Source organism: Microcaecilia unicolor, chromosome 4 (genome assembly GCF_901765095.1).
Source record: "Microcaecilia unicolor chromosome 4, aMicUni1.1, whole genome shotgun sequence".
In the NCBI taxonomy this organism is placed as follows: Eukaryota; Metazoa; Chordata; class Amphibia; order Gymnophiona; family Siphonopidae; genus Microcaecilia; species Microcaecilia unicolor.
The window spans coordinates 17202159-17223133 of record NC_044034.1 but is presented as its reverse complement, the minus strand read 5'-3'; the positions used below and the strand labels follow the sequence as shown (position 1 = coordinate 17223133).

The 20975-nt window shown below is 46.3% G+C and overlaps 1 protein-coding gene across 1 annotated transcript in view; it reads right to left on the bottom strand.

Annotated features, from left to right (window-relative positions):
• The window catches only part of ATG16L2 (autophagy related 16 like 2), a 104605-nt gene that overhangs the window by 795 nt on the left and 82835 nt on the right, over positions 1-20975 (bottom strand). Inside the window, exons 12-17 of the mRNA XM_030199316.1 lie at positions 20471-20542; positions 16144-16264; positions 11926-12031; positions 10542-10691; positions 6736-6783; positions 2229-2330 (exon numbers count right to left, since the gene is read on the bottom strand). Coding sequence (XP_030055176.1) covers positions 2229-2330; positions 6736-6783; positions 10542-10691; positions 11926-12031; positions 16144-16264; positions 20471-20542 — 599 coding nt within the window. The remainder of the gene's footprint in view (positions 1-2228; positions 2331-6735; positions 6784-10541; positions 10692-11925; positions 12032-16143; positions 16265-20470; positions 20543-20975) is intronic.

The following is a 20975-nucleotide window of genomic DNA, read 5'->3' as shown; positions in this document are numbered from 1 at the left end:
GACATCAGTGATAAGTTATAACAAACTTTCAAAATCTAACATCAGTACCTCTGGTAATTATAAGTAATTGGACTAATTATATAAAGGGAACTGGGACTTGATATACCGCCTTTCTGAGTTTTTTGCAACTACATTCAAAGCGGTTTACATATATTCAGGTACTTATTTTGTACCAGGGGCAATGGAGAGTTAAGTGACTTGCCCAGAGTCACAAGGAGCTGCAGTGGATCAAAGTCCACTGTGCTAACCACTAGGCTACTCCTCCACTGGCAGCACCCATGTAGAAGCCTGCCCTTGCAGATCAGCCGCGCAGGCTTCTGTTTCTGTGAGTCTGACGTCCTGCACATATGTGCAGGACGTCAAACTCTCAGAAACAGAAGCCTGCGCGGCTGATCTGCAAGGGCAGGCTTCTACATGGAATGTTGCTAGTGGAATAGCAACATTCCATGTAGAATCTCAAATAGTAGCATCAGAATCTCAAATAGTAGCATCAGAATCTCAATAGTAGCAAGATTCCATCTAGAATTTCTAATAGTAGCAACATTCCATGTAGAATCTCAATAGTAGCAACATTCCATCTAGAATTTCTAATAGTAGCAACATTCCATGTAGAATCTCAAATAGGGACAGGGAAATGGGACTTGATATACTGCCTTTCTGAGGTTTTTGCAACTACATTCAAAGCGGTTTACGTATATTCAGGTAGTTATTTTGTACCAGGGGCAACGGAGGGTTAAGTGACTTGCCCAGAGTCACAAGGAGCTGCAGTGGGAATCGAACCCAGTTCCTCAGGATCAAAGTCCGCTGCACTAACCACTAGGCTCCTCCTACAAGAAGAGAAAAAAAGAGGAAGACAGTTTGTTCCTCACACAAAGGTCACAGAACAGAGAGAAAGAAGAGAAAGAATGAATGAAATAAAGATTCTTAGATATAGAGAATTAGTTTCTATGAAGGGGGGAGAGCAAACCCCTTCGGAAAAAACAGGCCATTTGGACGGATCAGAAACACTCTTTCCAAGCATGCCTAGTTTTTTTCAGAGTTTCTTTGTCTGCAGCGTGGTTTTATAGGCTGTGGTAAGCATCCACCTCTCCTCTACCCTGGACCAATCATAGGTGGTGCTAAAAATCAGTGGCCGGCCAGCTCAGTGGGGTTTAACCAGGCAGGATCCTCTCCTGCCTGGTTCAATCCCTTTAAATCTGAAGCCCCTAGTTTAATTTAACCATACAAAGATGTTTGCTTAGATGAAGGGCAGGAACTGGTACAGATGCACGGAGTGGCCAAGTGGTTAGAGCACCGGTCTTGCAATCCAGAGGTGGCCGCTTCAAATCCCACTGCTGCTCCTTGTGATCTTGGCCAAGTCACTTAACCCTCCATTGCCTCAGGTACAAACTTAGATTGTGAGCCCTCCTGGGACAGAGAAATATCCAGAGTACCTGAATGTAACTCACCTTGACCTACTACTGAAAAAGGTGTGAGCAAAATCCAAATAAATAAATAATGATTCCATTCAGAATCTCAAAGAATAGCAACATTCCATGTAGAACCCAAAAGAATATCAAGATTCTGGAATCCTAAAGAGTGACAAGATTCCATGCAGAATCTCAAACAGTAGCAACATTCCATGTAGAACCCTAACGAGTACCAAGTGGAGGAGTGGCCTAGTGGTTAGAACACCAGGTCTTGCAATCCAGAGGTGGCCGCTTCAAATCCCACTGCTGCTCCTTGTGATCTTGGCCAAGCCACTTAACCCTCCATTGCCTCAGATACAAACTTAGATTGTAAGTCCTCCTGGGATGGAGAAATATCCAGAGTACCTGACTGTAACTCACCTTGAGCTACTACTGAAAAAGGTGTGAGCAAAATCTAAATAAATACCTGAATCAAACTTCTACTGCTTAGACATGCCTGGTGAAGCATCTGCTGGCAGGTTGTTCCTGTCTTTCTTGGGCCTCTCTCCAGCTTAGCTGTGCTTAAGAGTTTTATCTTGGTTGGACCATGCCTTCCCAAATCTACCTTCATTGAACCATGCCCTCTCCACTCTGTATTGCGGGATTTAATGTGGCTCTCTGAAGGAGTGCTATTAAGGGGGAGCGGTCACTTCATATACACCCCCCTCACACCCTTCTAATTCACAAGCCACTGCTGCTATATCTTAAGGGGCAGTTAATGACATAATACCCAGTATGATTCAGAAGCGCGAAGATCGCCAAAGTGCGAGGGCACCCTACCTGTGCATCCCCTGTAGACTCTTCTCCAGATGTCCAGTGGTCACATTCCAGATGAAGAGAGCACCATCAGCAGACCCTGCAATGGCGTAATTCCCATCAGGGCTATGGAAGGGTAAGGAAAATGAGAACGGTCAGTTTAAAACTATTTTAGCCAACATTTTTTCACCTGAGACTCAGGAAAACTCTTGCTTTTACCAAATGAAATTGAACTTGGGATGGCACTGCTTAATTCCTGGAAGGCATGTGGTACCAGCCTTAGCAATTGACCTACTGTATTTGCAGAAGGGGCTTGTCAGGCCCTGATAGCTACCATGTCATAACAGCTATGGAAAATATCATTTTTATCCAATCATTAGTGACTGCCAAACTCCTTTTTTGAGACCACACCTACAGGCAGATAATCAAAAGCCCCGCGCTGTTCCAAATAGTGCTCTAAAAATAGCGCTGGAACAGCGCAGGGCGCTATTAGACCTATGATCAGAGATAATGCATGCAAATTTAAGCAGCGCAATTATCTCTGATCATGGGGTAGAAGTGCGGGAGAATTGTGCCTGAGCATGCGCTCAGCACAATCCTCCCACACTTGTTTGACAGATTCCATATATTTTCTGCACCATATTTATAGGTGGAACCCAGCCAGTTTCTTCAACAATGAAACGGGCACTAGGAAGGCTTTCTTGTAAGCGATTTTTTTGTCTCTCCCCTGCCCTCCCCACCATGTCCAGGGATTCTCCCCTCCCCTCCACATCCAGCGATTCTCCTCTTCCCTGCCCTCCCATCCGTGCCCCGTGATTCTCCTCTTCCGTGCCCTCCCCTCCATGTCCAGCGATTCTCCTCTTCCCTGCCCTCCCATCCGTGCCCCGCGATTCTCTTCTCTCCTGTCCTCTCCTCCCATCCAATCCCATCGATTCTGCTCTGCCCTGCCCTCCCCTCGATGTGCCACGATTCTCTCTTCCTTTGTACCTCATCGTTTTCTGGCTGGCTTCCCTTCCCATTGGTAACATCCTGATATCAGCTCGCCTCCAGCGTTCCCTTCCCTCTCACTGTTCCGCCCTCTGACGTCATTACGTTTTGACAGGAGGGCGGCAAGGCAGCGAGGGGGAATGGAATGCTGGAGGCTGGCTGACGTCATGAGATGTTACAAACCCAGGCAGCCGGACAGCGATGGAACGTTGGAGGTGCAAATTATTATATAGGATGGTGGTGATAAACAGTGTTCTGAAGCTTTTTCCTGCTCAAGGAAGTTTTACCTAAACCTACAGGGTTCTTGATGCGCCAAATACACCTGTATCTGAATCTCCTGACCCCCTGAGTCTTATTGCAGCTAACATCAGAACTGTAAGGGGCTCTTTTACTAAGCCTCGTAAGCGTCTACAAGCACCCAATATGCGCCAAAATGGAGTTACCACCCGGCTACCGCGTGACTCTTGCAGTAATTTCATTTTTGGCGCGCGTCCAATAAATACATTTTATTTTTGGACGCGTGCCCAAGTGGCATTTGACACTGGTAGGCCATTACCGCCCGGTTACCGCGTAAGTCTCTACCGCCAGGTCAACGGCTGGCTCTTAAGGTGGCAGACCCGAAATGGACACGCGGCAATTTTGATTTTGAAGAACGTCCATTGTCGTCAAACTTTTTTTAAAAGGCCTTTTTTTTTTACAGGAACGCTGAAAATTGGATCGTCACGTGCTCAAAACCCACGCCTACACAACTGCAAGCCATTTTTCAGCGCACCTTAGTAAAAGGACCCCTTAACTGACCATTGAAAGGAAGAAAAGTTGGACTTTCTTTGGACTTTGGAGTTAAGGGTATCACTGTATACTGTAAACTAGCCGTTGAGCCCCCTAAAACGGGCTACTATTTGAATGGGGGTTTTCCAAGGCCCCCCCCCCGGAGTCGCCGCCACCCCTCCACCCGGCCCGGGCCCTCTGTTCGCTATTAATTCAACTTACATCGCCGCAGCACGCAGATCAGCTGAGCTCCCGTCGGCCTGGCCTTCCTTCTCTGCCTGTGTCCCGCCCTCGTGTGACGTACCGTCGGCGAGGGCGGGACACAGGCAGGGAAGGAAGGCCGACCGGAGCTCAGCTGATCTGCGTGCTGCGGTGATGTAAGTTGAATTAATTGCGAACAGAGGGCCCGGGCCGGGTGGGGGGGGGGGGGGGGGGGGAGCACAGTTTCCCTCTCTGTCCCGCCCCCGTCATCACGTATTGACGCGGGGGCGGGACAGAGAGGGAAGTCTCTACTGCGAATTTGCAGGTGAGTCGGTCACTTGCCATTTATATGTTTGATAATTTAGTTGCCCTGTATTTGTCCTCTAAAACAAGCAAAAAAGGCAACAGACTCCTTACTATAATAGAATAATAGTAAAAAAAAAAAGGTAGACTAATAGAAAACATATGAAATAATTTATTGGTGTGAATCAAAAAACAAATCCGTCGTGGCCCCGTTTCGCCCTCAGGCTCTGTCAGGGGTCAAAACTAAAAAAAACAAGGGGTGATGGAATTCCCCCCTTCTTAAATACTTTTATTTAAAAACAGTACTTGGCTCTCTGTGCCGCATTTCAAAGCTTGTCTTGCTGCAAACAGCATTTAAGTGGCCACGTCGGGTTTGTTTTTTGATTCACACCAATAAATTATTTCATATGTTTTCTATTAGTCTACCTTTTTTTACCATTATTCTGTATTTGTCTCTGCCACCTTGTGTTTTTGTCTGAGGAGACTTGATTTAAGAAAAAAAAAACAGCGGGTTCAGAACATAAGTACATAAGCACTGCCACGCTGGGAAAAGACCAAAGGTCCATCAAGCCCAGCACTCTGTCTCCGACAGCGGCCAATCCAGGCCCCAAGAACCTGGCAAAAACCCAGAATTTAATAACGATCAATGGACTTTTCCTTCAGGAATCTGTCCAGACCCCCTTTAAACTCAGCAAGGCCAGCTGCCGTCCCTACCTTCTCCGGCAATGAGTTCCAGAGTCTAACTACGCGCTGAGTAAAGAAAAACATTCTCCGATTCGTTTTAAACCTACTACATTCTAATTTCATCTTGTGTCCCCTGGTTCTATTATTGTTAGAAAGCGTAAACAAACGCTTCACATCTGTCCACTCTACCCCACCTCTATCATATCACCCCTCAGCCGCCTTTTCTCCAGGCTAAAGAGTCCTAGCTGTCTTAACCTCTCCTCGTAAGGTAGTCGAACCCATCCCTTTTATCATTTTCGCCGCCCTTCTCTGCACCTTCTCCAATTCCTTTATATCTTTTTTGAGATGAGGCGACCAGAACTGAACACAATACTCCAGGTGCGGTCGCATCGTGGAGCGATATAACGGCATTATAACATCCTCATGCTTGTTTTCCATCCCTTTTCTAATAATACTCAACATTCTGTTCGACTTCTTAGCCGCCGCAGCACATTGAGCGGAAGATTTCAACGTCCTATCCACGATGACGCCCAGATCCCTTTCTCGGTCCGTAACTCCTAAAGCGGAACCTTGCATGACATAGCCGAACAGCAGCATTGGGAGTGGACTGGCTTATTGAGAGAATGGAAAGTGCGGAGAAAGAGTGAAGCTGCTTGTAGCCCCCCCCCCCCCCCCAACGGATTCTGGTCCCGGCTCTGTTCCCAATCCGATAAATACTGTGGAAGTAAGAATGAGAGGTGGAGGGAAAGCAAAAGCAGGCAACAGGGTCAAGGAAGAGACTAAAACATGTAGGATGGGGAGAGAGGACGCAAAAGGGAGAGAGAAGGGGGCAGAGGAGGTGAAAGTGGAGGAGTGGCCTAGTGGTTAGGGTGGTGGACTTTGGTCCTGGGGAACTGAGTTGGATTCCCACTTCAGGCACAGGCAGCTCCTTGTGACTCTGGGCAAGTCACTTAACCCTCCATTGCCCCATGTAAGCCGCATTGAGCCTGCCATGAGTGGGAAAGCACAGGGTACAAATGTAACAAAAATAAAATAGATACTATTGGAGATTCTACATGGAATGTTGCTACTATTGGAGATTCTACATGGAATGTTGCTATTCCACTAGCAACATTCCATGTAGAAGGCTGCACCGGCTTCTGTTTCTGTGAGTCTGATGTCCTGTATGTGCAGGACGTCAGACTCAAAGAAGCAGAAGCCTGCGCGGCCACATTGGTGATCTGCAAGGGCCGACTTGTACATGGAATGTTGCTAGTGGAATAGCAACATTCCATGTAGAATCTCAAATAGTAGCAACAGTGGAGGAGTGGCCTAGTGGTTAGGGGTGGTGGACTTTGGTCCTGAGGAACTGAGTTCGATTCCTGGCCGAGGCAGCTCCTTGTGACTCTGGGCAAGTCACTTAACCCTCCATTGCCTGCCGCATTGAGCCTGCCATGAGTGGGAAAAAGTGCGGGGTACAAATAAAAAAAAAAAAAAGGGGGGGGGGGAGGGGAACTAGAAGGAGGAATTTTGGCCACAGGTTTACCTCTGATAGTCCTGGGTCAGACAGCTGCAGGGCTGTTTCAAATGTTAACACCTACAAACTTACCTGAATATGGCTCGTGTCAAGTCCCCTCCACATTTGAAGCCGTCGGCCCTGTGTAAGAAAAGGAAGAATCCATAAGACTGGCTGAAAAGCTACAGGATACACACGGGATGCAGGACCACAGTGGATAAACCAGCCACAGGATAAAGTTACACGTTGCAGGATACACGGGCACAACACAATTACAATATACAGTCAATGAACAATGTCACAGGATAGACAGAATATAGGGTCACAGAATAATTGCAGTATATTCCTGGACTGGTCTGTGGGACCTGCAAACAGTTTTGGTTTTGAGAACGCCAATAGTGAATACTCGTGGGCTACCTTTGATACACTGAAACCCTCTGCTCAGTGTGCGGCGGCAGCTAGGAAAGCAAATAGAATGTTAGGAATTATTAGGAAAGGAATGGAAAACAAAAATGAGGACGTTATAATGCCTTTGTATCGCTCCATGGTGCGACCGCACCTCGAATGTTGTGTTCAATTCTGGTCACCGCATCTCAAAAAAGATATAGTGGAATTAGAAAAGGTACAGAGAAGGGCGACGAAAATGATAAAGGAAATGAGACTACTTCCCTACGAAGAAAGGCAGAAGCGACTAGGGCTCTTCAGCTTGGAGAAAAGACGGCTGAGGGGAGATATGATAGAGGTCTATAAAATAATGAGTGGAGTGGAATGGGTAGACGTGAATCGTTTGTTTACTCTTTCCAAAAATACTAGGACTAGGGGGCATGCGATGAAGCTACAGAGTAGTAAATTTAATACGAATTGGAGAAAACGTTTCTTCACTCAACGTGTAATTAAACTCTGGAATTTGTAGCCAGAGATTGTGGTAAAGGCAGTTAGCTTAGTGGGGTTTAAAAAAGGTCTGGATGGCTTCCTAAAGGAAAAGTCCATAGACCATTATTAAATTGACTTGGGGAAAATCCATTGCTTACTTCTGGGATAAGCAGCATAAAATGTATTGAACACGTGTAATTAAACTCTGGAATTCGTTCCCAGAGATTGTAGTAAAGGCAGTTAGCTTAGCGGGGTTTAAAAAAGGTCTGGATGGCTTCCTAAAGGAAAAGTCCATAGACCATTATTAAATTGACTTGGGGAAAATCCATTGCTTACTTCTGGGATAAGCAGCATAAAATGTATTGAACTTTTTCGGGATCTTGCCAGGTACTTCTGACCTGGATTGGCCACTGTTGGAAACAGGATGCTGGGCTCGATGGACCTTTGGTCTGTCCCAGTGTGGCAATACTTATGTACTTATGATCTAGGAAGCGAGTTGATTCACAATCCAGGTCTGGTTGAGAGTCTTGATGCCAGAGTTTGGGAAATCGCGCCCTGTGCAACATGCCTGCTGGATACCCGTCCCCCGCCAAAAGCACGACAGCCATGAATAGAAACCATGGATGGGGAGGAATATCGATGCCCGTTTCCCTTGCGCACTTTGTGGCTGCACAGCCTCGGTACAGCCCTGCCGCCGAATGCCACAACTCTGCAGGACTGTGTATAACTAGCGAGGGATGCGAGAGCTGCAAAACCCAGGCAGACCCTAGACACCGACGGTCCGGCACATTCCTGTCTGCGTTTTTTCTGCCCTGTCGTCCCTCAAAGCTGAACCTTTTTCCAGCTGCTTTTCCAGGGAAACCGGCAAAGACTGTACAGTCATCATTTCAGAAGCTGAACTCTCTGACCGCTACATCAGAAACACAATTAAAGGAAACAAATAAAAGCGAACATGGCCTCGGTTTGAATGTCACTGAGGAAAGGAGACGCTGAGTCACTCTAATGGGAAGTAGCTGCAGAGTCTTGATTTATTAAAATAATTCAGTTGGCTCTTCCCACTTTGTATACTGCTCTGATAGCTTTTTGGCTTACAGGCAATATATAAGAAATTAAATAATTTTATTGCCTGCTGTACCACTGTAGCTGCTCAGAAATGCAGATCACAGTGGTTTACAATACTGAAGGTTATAACGAAAAGGAGCAGAAGATAAACAGGGAAGCACAGAAGAGGTCCAGAAGGAAGAAGGGTGCTGGGACTAGTTATGCTATGGACGGGGCAGTGAAAGTATTCGGAGGGTGTGAGGTGCCAGATTCAGCACATCAAAGATGGGAAAAGCATTTCTCAAAAAAAATAAATAAAGAAAGAAAGGTCTTTAGGGTCTTCTTAAATTTCTTCTTCGTACTTGAGGAAATATTGGTGTTTATAGCTTATGAAAATTCCTGATTTATCAATCCCTGTCTACATTTCAACTGAATTAGAGGTGCTGCTGTGCTGACCCTTATCAGAGTCCCATGCAGACATTACATTGATACAAAGCATGCGTACAGCACGGACAGCTGAAGACAGGATCATTATCAGAGCCCCATGCAGGTGGCACACTGATATAAAGTATGAATACAGCACAGACAACTGAAGAGATGATTTTATCAGAGCCCCATGCAGGTGACATACTGATATAAAGCATGAATACAGCACAGACAGCTGAAGAGAAGATTTTATCAGAGCCCCATGCAGGTGTTGACTCAAGTACAGTATGAATCTAGTACTGAACACTGAACAGACGATCTCATTCAGAGTCCCACAGAGGCATCACACAGATACATATAAAGCATAAATGCAACTGGCTCTACTCCTCACTCCCTAAAGGTAAAGATCATTTGTGCTTATCACATGCTTCACCCTCTCACCCACCCCCCCCCCCCCCCCGCCCACGGCTACTGAGCCTCTGAAACATAGCCCAGGCTTTACCCTCTCACTCCCCCCAGCTACGAATCCTTTGTGCTTATCCCTGGCTTTACCCCTCTTCAAATTTAACTTGTCGAAACTCAACCCACGACAGTCAGGCAGAATTAAATTCAGTGTCAGTCCATGCCCAGGCTCCAGCATTGAATATCCAGGGCTAAATCGTTATGTGCCAGTCGCCACAGCTTATGTAGTTCCCAGCCAATATTCATAAGTATTTCTAGGTGCTCCCGGTATCCTCCCCCCCCGCCCCTCGATTCTGATCTCCCTGGAACATCCTAAACCTCCACTTCCAATCCCCCTTTCCTCCTTACCTCCCAGAAAAACATGAAATCCCCCAAAGGATCCTCCTCAGAAAGTCTACCGGCCCATAGGATCCCCCTCCCTCCCACTTCCTGAAACATCAAGGCCCCCCTTCCAGGATCGTGAGGAAACGGGCAGAAGCAACGCCCACTCACTCCTGCTTGGTATGGCTGCCTGCGGAGGGGTCTCGATGTTCTGGGGGGATGGGAGAAGAGGAGGGAAGGGGGAGTCTTGATGTTCTGAGGGGTGTGGGTGAGTAAGTTAGGATCCTGTGTGAGGAGAGATCATGTTCTTCTGGGGGGGGGGGGGAGGGAAGGAGGGAGGAGGATAGATAGGTTATTCAGTGCCGGCACTTGCATAGCTAAATGACCAGACTTAAGACTGCTATTTTCGTGGTCCTATTTGGTCACTTAGCTATGCTGCTCCTCCCTGACTCCGCCTTTGGGATGCCCCTCTCCGGCCCACAACAAAAATGGCTGCTCAATGGCACCGCCCAGTTCGGTGCCGCTGAATCTCAGCAGTTAGGTGGCCACAAGCAATGTCAGTGGGCAGGACCCTCTCCCGCCCACTTAAATCGCTTTCAATTTGATCCCCAATGTTTCCAAGCCTCAAGTGATACGATTTAGAAGTTACCTATCCCTGAGATGACTCTGAAATACTGAATTCAAATCAGTAACTGAGATTCCAATAAAACTGAGAGAGCTTCGAATAGAGGAGGCCGAAGCCGTTACCTATGATTTAATCAGACAGACAGACAGACCTGAACACTTGTCGGACGTTGTTCATACGCAGGTCGATGACTTTCAGGGTGTCGTCCCGCGAGCAGCTCAGCAACTGCGTCTGCTCTGGATTGATGTTGAGTGATGTGACCTTTCCCTGCACCGGGATCTCCTCGGTACACCTCGTCACCCTGCAAGCCAAACACAGAGCCCACTCATCATCCCTGAATCTGGCAGCCCACTATGCCCCCGTGCCTGTTCTGCACGGCCGCCGAGAGACTGGGCCGGGCCTGGGGCAAGGCTGCCCCTGGCGCCCCGCCCCCTCCGCACCCTCCCCGAGAAGATACAGACTCTGAACATATCAAAAGCTCCAGCATCTTTGCAGGGAAGGCTCTGTGGGGGCCCATTTAGTAAGCCGCGGAGGTGCATACGCACGCCAACTTGGGATTACTGCTCAGCTACCACGTGGCCCGGGTGGTAATTTCATTTTTGATGGCCGTTCCCTACGGGCAGCAGAAAATACTTTTTTTTTTCCGGCACGCAGCACTACTGGGCGGTAAAAGGCATTCTACGCACGTAGACCTTTACCGCCCAGTTAACGCACGAGACCTTATCGCTAAGTCAATGGGTGGTAGTAAGGTCTCAGACCCCAAATGGACGCGCGCCAATTTTCATTTGGCCGCACATCCATTTTCGGTCAAAATTTTTAAAAAAGGCATTTTTTACAGGTGCGCTGAAAAATGATTCTACGCGAGTCCAAGACACGTGCCTCCACTACCGCAGGCCACTTTTCAGCGCACCTTAGTAAAATGCTGGTGCCCAGAATCTGGTATGCGAAAAAACACAGAAGAAACCAGTCTTCGCAAAAAAAAAAAAACAAGCAATGGACAAAACAGCGAAGATAACTAAAAGGTAAAAAAGTAAAGAAAAGAAAAATCCCTCAGATGCGAGACGCCGATTAGTGCTTCTCTAGTCTATACTGTTTTGAGTTTGATCTTAGCGCTACAAAGTTTTTTGAAGAGAAAATCGGAGAGTCGTTTTCACAGACGCTTCGTTACAGTTTTTCACTTACAAACACATAAACCATCCAATGTAGAAATACAGCAAGAAACTACATAGTAAAGAGACTCCTGATGCAGGCCCGACCGGCCGAAACACAGCTGTGTTGAGCCTCGATCACCCCCTGTTTTGTATTTTTATAATAAATACATTTTTTAAGTATTTATATTATTAGTCTTGTCTAGTTTTATTATTTTTTATTTATTTTTTTCTACAATTTTCTTTTTTCCTTTTTTCTTTACTTTTTTACCTTTTAGTCATCTTCGCTGTTTTGTCCGGTGCCCAGAATCTAACACAAGGTCCCCCCAAATGTTCTTGGGCTCTTGGCAAATTATAGCGATGTCCTCACTACCAAATGAACCTTACCTGCTGTCCCAGAAGCGGATCTTTTTGTCGTGGTGGCCACTGATAATATAGTAGTCTGAGCAGACCACGTCGGTGCAGAAGGAAGGCACTTTGATAGATCTTAGACCTGATGATGACGACACAAAATGAGGTGGTCAAGTTCTTCTGCTTGATGTCATTTGTAACAGATGAAACCAATGAAGCTATTTCTTTGCAAGTCTTTGTGACCACCATGTCTTCTCCTGGTGCAATGCTACTACAACCAAAACATCTTCCAGGCTCGGATGGATGATCTAACCCGATCTGTAACCCTGAGGTCCCCCCCACCCCACCCCCATGGTGGTTCTGCTAGGCTCTGCCAATTCATTGTTTGTGTTGCATTGCAGTCGGGTATCTGTCTCACTGGAGTAGCCCTGGCATTTAAGAACATAAGAATAGCCATACTGGGTCAGACTTATGGTCCATCTCGGCCAGTATCCTGCTTCAGTGGCCAATCCAGGTTACAAGTACCTGACAGTATCTATGAAATGCTAGTACTGCGCAACCCACGGCACGGAAAACAAGTGGCCGTTTAAACTGAGTAGTCCTGGCGGTTGTTGCAACTATGGTAAGCAAACAGTGACTGTTGTTAACTACACAACAGGGGCGATGGTAGCAGGAGCAACACAGGTAGACATTGCGGGACAACTAGACAGGCAAATGCTTTAGAAAAGCAATACAGGTGGTTGCTGCTACATCTTCGACTCCTCCCTCTCATTCTCTGCACGTATTCAGCAGACTGCTAAAACCTGGTGTTCCTTTCTCTATAATATCACCAAAATTCGCCCTTTCCTTTCTGAGCAAACTACCAGAACCCTTATCTACACTCTTATCACCTCTCGCTTAGACTACTGCAACTTGCTTCTCACAGGTCTCCCACTTAGCCATCTCTCTCCTCTTCAATCTGTTCAAAATTCTGCTGCACGATTAATATTCTGCCAGTGTCGTTATGCTCATATTAGCCCTCTCCTCAAGTCACTTCACTGGCTTCCTATCCGTTTCCGCATACAGTTCAAACTCCTCTTATTGACCTATAAGTGAATTCACTCTCCAGCTCCTCAGTACCTCTCCACTCTCATCTCTCCCTACATTCCTCCCCGGGAACTCCATTCACTGGGTAAATCTCTCTTATCTGCACCCTTCTCCTCCACTGCTAACTCCAGACTCCGTTCCTTTTATCCTGCTGCACCATATGCCTGGAATAGACTTCCTGAGCCTGTACGTCAAGCTCCATCTCTGGCCGTCTTCAAATCTAAGCTAAAAGCCCACCTTTTGATTCTGCTTTTAACTCCTAACCCTTATTCACTTGTATTTTATCATCCTCACTTTAATATTCCCTTATCTTTTGTTTGTACTGTTTGTCTGTCCTAATTAGATTATAAGCTCTGTCGAGCAGGGGCTGTCTCTTCATGTTCAAGTGTACAGCGCTGTGTACGTCTAGTAGCGCTATAGAAATAAGTAGTAGTGTTTGGGATTGCGGAATCTTGCTACTCTTTGGAATTCTGGAATCTTCTTTGGGATTCTGGAATCTTGCTGCTCTTTGGGATTCCACATGGAATCTTGCTACTCTTTGGGATTCCGGAATCTTGCTACTCTTTGGATTCAGGAATCTTGCTACTCTTTGGGATTCCAGAATCTTGCTACTCTAGGATTCTGGAATCTTGCTACTCTTTGGGATTCTGGAATCTTGCTACTCTTTGTCCTTATCCATTATTTGTACTGTCTGTCCTACTTAGATTGTAAGCTCTGTGGAGCAGGGATTGTCTCTTCATGTTCAAGTGTACAGCGCTGTGTACGTCTAGTAGCGCTATAGAAATAAGTAGTAGTGTTTGGGATTGCGGAATCTTGCTACTCTTTGGAATTCTGGAATCTTGCTACTCTTTGGGATTCTGGAATCTTGCTGCTCTTTGGGATTCCACATGGAATCTTGCTACTCTTTGGGATTCCGGAATCTTGCTACTCTTTGGGATTCCGGAATCTTGCTACTCTTTGGGATTCCGGAATCTTGCTACTCTTTGGGATTCTGGAATCTTGCTACTCTTTGTCCTTATCCATTATTTGTACTGTCTGTCCTACTTAGATTGTAAGCTCTCTGGAGCAGGGATTGTCTCTTCATGTTCAAGTGTACAGCGCTGCGTACGTCTAGTAGCACTATAGAAATGATAAGTAGTAGTAGGAGAGCAACCCAGAAGACTGTCGTTGCTGCCATCATGCAACCCAGCTGGATGTCACAACAAATTACCAGGATTTATGGGTCCCGATACAAAAAAGAAGCTACAGTCAGTTAAAAAAAAAAGGCTAGGGAGGGTGGGAAATGACGTGGGGGAGGGCGGGGAAGTCCTTGGTGGGAATTGTCCCAGGTGGGAAGATTTGGTGGGCGGGAACTGAACTCACCTGATACCGAACTGAACATACACGAGGAATGCCAACATCGGCAGGTGAAAGTGAGCCACTGACTTCCCTGCAGCTGACGGCATTCCAGGCGGAGGAGCTCTTCTGCTGACGGGGCCTGGGAATCCTCACCAGCCATTGCAACGGAGGCTGACATGAGCCCAAACTTGGGGAGGGGGGGGGGGGCAAAGCTCCAATACTAAAAATACAATAGTGCAGCAAATCTAGTGTCTAAAATATGGTAAATCTATACAAAACAAAACAAAGAACTCTAGAAGAAAATCCGCTATTGTGTAATTTTTTTGAGAAGAAAAGAATCCCTCAGAAACCTCTCAGACTCAAGGTCTTAGGTTAACAATGAGTATATGATATCGTTGATAAGTCTCCATCACAGGGATTCTAAAAACTTATTCTTTTTAAATATTTTATATCAATTGTTTTGTAGAATGTGGCCTAGTGGTTAGGGTGGTGGACTTTGGTCCTGGGGAACTGAGGAACTGAGTTCGATTCCCAGCACAGGCAGCTCCTTGTGACTCTGGGCAAGTCACTTAACCCTCCATTGCCCCATGTAAGCCGAATTGAGCCTGCCATGAGTGGGAAAGCGCAGGGTACAAATGTAACAAAAATAAAATAGATACTATTGGAGATTCTACATGGAATGTTGCTACTATTGGAGATTCTACATGGAATGTTGCTATTCCACTAGCAACATTCCATGTAGAAGGCTGCGCAGGCTTCTGTTTCTGCGAGTCTGACGTCACGTGCAGGACGTCAGACTCGCAGAGGCCTGCGCGGCCACATTGGTGATCTGCAAGGGCCGACTACTACATGGAATGTTGCTACTATTGGAGATTCTACATGGAATGTTGCTACTATTGGAGATTCTACATGGAATGTTGCTACTATTGGAGATTCTATATGGAATGTTGCTATTCCACTAGCAACATTCCATGTAGAAGGCTGCGCAGGCTTCTGTTTCTGTGAGTCTGACGTCCTGCGCGGCCACATTGGTGATCTGCAAGGGCCGACTTCTACATGGAATGTTGCTAGTGGAATAGCAACATTCCATGTAGAATCTCAAATAGTAGCAACAGTGGAGAAGTGGCCTAGTGGTTAGGGTGGTGGACTTTGGTCCTGAGGAACTGAGTTCGATTCCCACTTCAAGCACAGGCAGCTCCTTGTGACTCTGGGCAAGTCACTTAACCCTCCATTGCCCCATGTAAGCCGCATTGAGCCTGCCATGAGTGGGAAAGTGCGGGGTACAAATGTAACAAAAATAAAATAAATCTGAAAAAAATTGAACCAATATCTGCAACGCAAGTCCCTGAAGAAGCCACGAGAAGGTGAAACGGCGGCGCCATCGGGCTTAAGCTAAGTGTTGCTTTATTTTCATTGGCGCTTGTTCAGCAAAATGTGCAATTCAGATTTGAGATATTAAAATCCTAACCATAAAACATAGCATTCGGCACTTATTGAATTGATATAAAATATTTAAAAAGTTTTTAGAATCCCTGTGATGGAGACTTATCAACGATATCATATACTCGTTGTTAACCTAAGACCTTGAGTCTGAGAGGTTTCTGAGGGATTCTTTTCTTCTCAAAAAATTACACAATAGCGGACTTTCTTCTAGAGTTCTTTGTTTGGGGGGGGGGGGGGGGGGGGCAAAGCTCCCCAGACCACCCGTGGCTATGACACTGCCCCTTGCTGCCTGCTCCTACCACCCCGCCCTTGGTACACCGCTACTGCTGTTCAGGTCACTAAAATTCTCCACTCTTGACTCTGCAGCCGACAGAAATAATCGCTTACAAGCTCCCTTATGGAGGTCCCATTCCTTCACCGTGCGGTCCATGCTGCCAGTCACTGCTTGGTGGACCACCGACTTGAATTTCGCCGCTGTCACTTTGTCATTGTGCCCTGTGAGAGTGTCCTGGAAGGCAACCAAAATACTTAAAGTGTGTTATCTGCTGCATAAATTGATATTTGCTGTTTCCAAATATCAATTGAAATGAAGAATACAATTCAAAATTCCTTACAATCGTATTTAAAGCGCTGACCAGTCTTACACCTGGTTATTTGCGAGTCGCTTTGCGCTGTTATAATCCTAACCGTTCTCTGAATTTCACGAGTCTGTAGCGTCTGTAAAAACCTTGCTGAGGGTGGAAACTCACTCCCGTGCTGTTCCCATTTTATGGAAATCTTTGCTGCTTGAGCTGTGTTCGGAGGAAGATCAGGGTTTAACTGGGCAGGACAGGCTCCGGCCTGGTTAAATGATGCTTAGTGGGTTGTGAGAAGCATAGGAGCCAACTTTTCAAAATTATTGGGGGTGCTAAGCCCAGTGAAAATAACCCCTCCCTGGACACATACAAGGAATTTTCTCAATATTGGGGGTGCTCAAGCACCCACAGAGTCGGCTCCAATGGTGAGAAGCCAACACCTACAGAAGGTGATCTTTACGTTTATTATCGTTATACGCTTTTGTGCAAAACAAAATTTGTTAAGCTTATTTTATGATATGGTTTGTAATATGTTTTTCATCATTTCCTTGTCATAGATTTCTCAGTTAGCAGAAGTTAACTGTTTGTCATTTGTTCTAGAAGATTATTTCTGTATTTGGAAATCAATAGATATGTTCCTTTATATAAACACTAGTAAAAAAGGCCAGTTTCTGTTTTAAAGGAAACGGGCGCTAGCAAGGTTTTCCTCGGAGTGTGTATGTTTGAGAGAGTGTGAATGTGCGTGTGTGACAGAGAGAGAGAGTGAGACTGGGTGCGAGTGTGTGTGTGAGAATGAGAGTATGTGCCAGGGTCCCCCCTCTCTCCCAGTTCCAGGGTCATTCCCCCCCCCCCCCCCCCCCCGGTATTCCCCCCTCTCTCCCAATTCCAGGGTTGTCTTCGTCCCCCCGGTATGTCTCCCATTTGCAGGGGTGTCCCCCCTCCTCCCATTTTCCCAGTTGCAGGGTCCCCCCTCCCAGTTGCAGGGTCCCCCCTCCCCCCTGCAGGGTCTGTGTGTCTCCCCCCTCCTTTTGTGCAGTGGAAACAGCTGTAAAAACGGCAATGAGAAGCAGCTCCTAGGTTTCCTTTTTTTTTTTTTTTGAGTGTATAGGAATGACAGCTGCTTTGGGGAGTGGAATCAGAGATTAACCAATGGGCTTCCTTGCTTACCATAGACTTGCTTTGTTCACTTCCACTCCTGTCTATTGAACGTCCTGCAGCATGTCATAGCAGCCAATCAGTGGCACTTCAGAAATGATGTCACTTTTATCTACTCCACTTTCCTGAGCAGCTCTGGCCGGAAACCACGGTTCCAGGCAGCCTCAGAATGTTGGAGGTGAGAATTATTATATAGGATATGGCATTTTATTTTTAGTTTTTTTTATAGAGTTTGTACTGTGATTTCTATATATGTATGAATGTGTTTTTATTATTATATTTATGTTTATTCATAGACCCCTGATGCAGGCCTTTACGGCCGAAACACGATTCGTGTCGGGTTGTTTCAATTTATTTCAAAATCAAGACCTTGCTTAGGAAAACATCACTTGTGCGAGGACATTTTTGGATCCACTGTTTGTTGGTAGTGGGTTGTGAGGGCATTTTCAGTGGCATCTAATCAGGCAGGTGCTGCTGATTATCTTCTCTGACGGCTGCAGACTGTCCAAGCAGCGCTGGGGAATGGTACGGGTACAGGGTAGGGGTGGTCCCAGAACTGATGCAGCACCGACATAACTAACAGGGCAAGCAGGGCCACTTCAGTGCAGTCCTCTCTTTACCCAGTTTAGTTATGTGGGTACAACGTGAAATATTGGCCCATACAAAACAACCACAAACAGTGGAACGAACACAGAGATCCACAGGGTAAACAGAATAAAAAAATAAAAAAACCAAGGAGTGGCAACTGGATCAGGCTCTTGAAAGACAGACTCAGGACACCAAAGTAAAACATAGGGCTCCTTTTACTAAGTGGCGGCTTACTGATTGCTATAACGGAAGTACCGCCACGTTACCGCACACTGCCCTGTTACTGTCGGGTTAGCACGGAAGCCCTTACCGCCACCTCAATGGGTGGCGGTAAGGGCTCCCCCCCCTCCCTGAAATGGCCGCGTAGGACCGGGCAGGGCTGTAGTATGCGGTGGGCATCCAGGCAGAGCCTTTGGGCCCTCGGGCAGTGACCGGTTACCCGAATGGTCAGTCCGCCTCTGATTTCAGGTATATTAAAGGCCTATATCCTCTGCCATCTGTCCCTCGTCTCCTCTAGGGAATATGTAGGTAGGTCCTTACAGGTCTGGGTATAAACCCCACACAATTGTGGCTGCCTTTTGCCAAAGGCCAACATATAAACTGAGGACTTTTTGCAAATGGCTTTCACTCTCTACTGATCTTCATCCAAAACCTTTGCTCTTAAAAGGAATTGCGATTTTAATCCAATTAAAAGGCAATTGCTTTCATTGTGTGTGTTGATCCCTTAGCTCTACTCTTAAAAGGCAAAAGATGCCATAACCCAGTGGACGTCAGCTCAACTACCCCGACTCTCCTTGTATCTGGTTTACAATCTTTAACAAAAGGGATATTGATTCAGTTCTACTGCTTGGAAATAAATATTTCCACAGCAATTTAAATGGTTATCAGTCATGCCTCTAGCCCTACATTCTCTTTAGACAAATAACCTTATTGTGTGCATCCATTCTGCAGCCCCATTACCTCTCCACTCTCATCTCTCCCTGCATTCCTCCCCGTGAACTCCGCTCACTGGACAAATCTCTCTTGTCGTCCCCCTTCTCCTCCACTGCTAACTCCAGACTTCGCTCCTTTTCCCTCGCAGCACCTTATGCCTGGAATAAGCTTCCTGCGCCTGGAGGAGTGGCCTAGTGGTTAGGGTGGTGGACTTTGGTCCTGAGGAACTGAGTTCGATTCCCACTTCAGGCACAGGCAGCTCCTTGTGACTCTGGGCAAGTCACTTAAGCCTCCATTGCCCCAAGTAAGCCGCATTGAGCCTGCCATGAGTGGGAAAGCGCAGGGTACAAATGTAACAAAAATAAAATAGATACTATTGGAGATTCTACATGGAATGTTGCTATTCCACTAGCAACATTCCATGTAGAAGGCTGCGCAGGCTTCTGTTTCTGTGAGTCTGACGTCCTGCAGGACGTCAGACAAGCAGAAGCCTGCGCGGCCACATTGGTGATCTGCAAGGGCCGACTTGAATAGCAACATTCCATGTAGAATCTCAAATAGTAGCAACAGTGGAGGAGTGGCCTAGTGGTTAGGGTGGTGGACTTTGGTCCTGAGGAACTGAGTTTGATTCCCACTTCAGGCACAGGCAGCTCCTTGTGACTCTGGGCAAGTCACTTAACCCTCCATTGCCCCAGGTACAAATAAGTACCTGTATACAATATGTAAGCTGCATTCAGCCTGCCATGAGTGGGAAAGCACGGGGTACAAATCTATGCTGAAAACCCACCTTTTCACTACTGCTTTTGGCTCCTAACCACTACTCAATTGCCCTCCCCTTGTTCCTTCTCACCCAGTACTTCCCTCACCATTAATTGTCTTGTCTGTCTGTATTATTTTAGATTGTAAGCTCTATTGAGCAGGGACTGTCTCTCTGTATCAGGTGTTCAGCGCTGTGTGCGTCTGGTAGCGCTACACAAATGCTAATAATAATAAATAGTTGTGTGCAGGAACAGATCCATAGGGGTTATAATCCAGAACTTTGCGGGGTACAATCCTGATTCACTAGGGACTCGGTCTTAAACCCAGACTGACTGGCACATCCCTAGTCTAAACTCTCTACTGATCAGCGGTCATTCTGAAGTTCTGCCTTCTTACCAAGTTTACGGATTAATACCTTTCAGTATTGTGTTTTGAAATATAACATAGTAAATGACGGCAGAAAAAGACCTGCACAGTCCATCCAGTCTACCCAACAGTCAGTCGCCTTGATCATCAATTCATGATTAATCCAACAACATTACTAACATTCAACTTTAAGACGTCTTCCCCTCCCCCGTTGAGATATACAGTACTCGCACTCATGGCATATGATATGAATGTGAAATATGCCCAGATCATTACAAGGATGCCTGACCCCACCTTACTCCTCACACTCACTCATATGTCGGTCTTTGGTTACTTACTTTGGATTTGCTGCCGTCCAGTTTCCACAGGTGGGCTGCCTTATCAGCGGAAGCTGCTAAAATCTGACTCCCCTGTGAAGAGATAAAAAAATGCAACAGCTCAGTGAGAGCCAGACAAAAAGGGTGCCTTCAGAGCTTCTCTCAAACCCAGGGGCAAGGTTAACTCCAAAGAAATGAGCGCAGCCGGGACGCACACATCTTGTCATGGAGATTTGCGGCAATTCCACCTTTGCAGCTCATTAGAATCCAAAGTGGCCACTGCATTACAGCCTCTCGTGTTTTAGTTAAGTTATTTAAGTAGACAGAATAACAATAACTTTATGAGAGTTTAGAAGGGTCAGAGCATTTGTTCAATCATGGAATTTCCTTGACCTGATCAACTGAAGGCCTAACGAGATGATCAGCTTTTGAGGCCTTATTATCAACTTTAAAAAGTAGCAATGAATCAACTGGAAGGTCCAAAATTTTGCACCTGCCATATTCGCTTTTTTATTTTCAATATCTT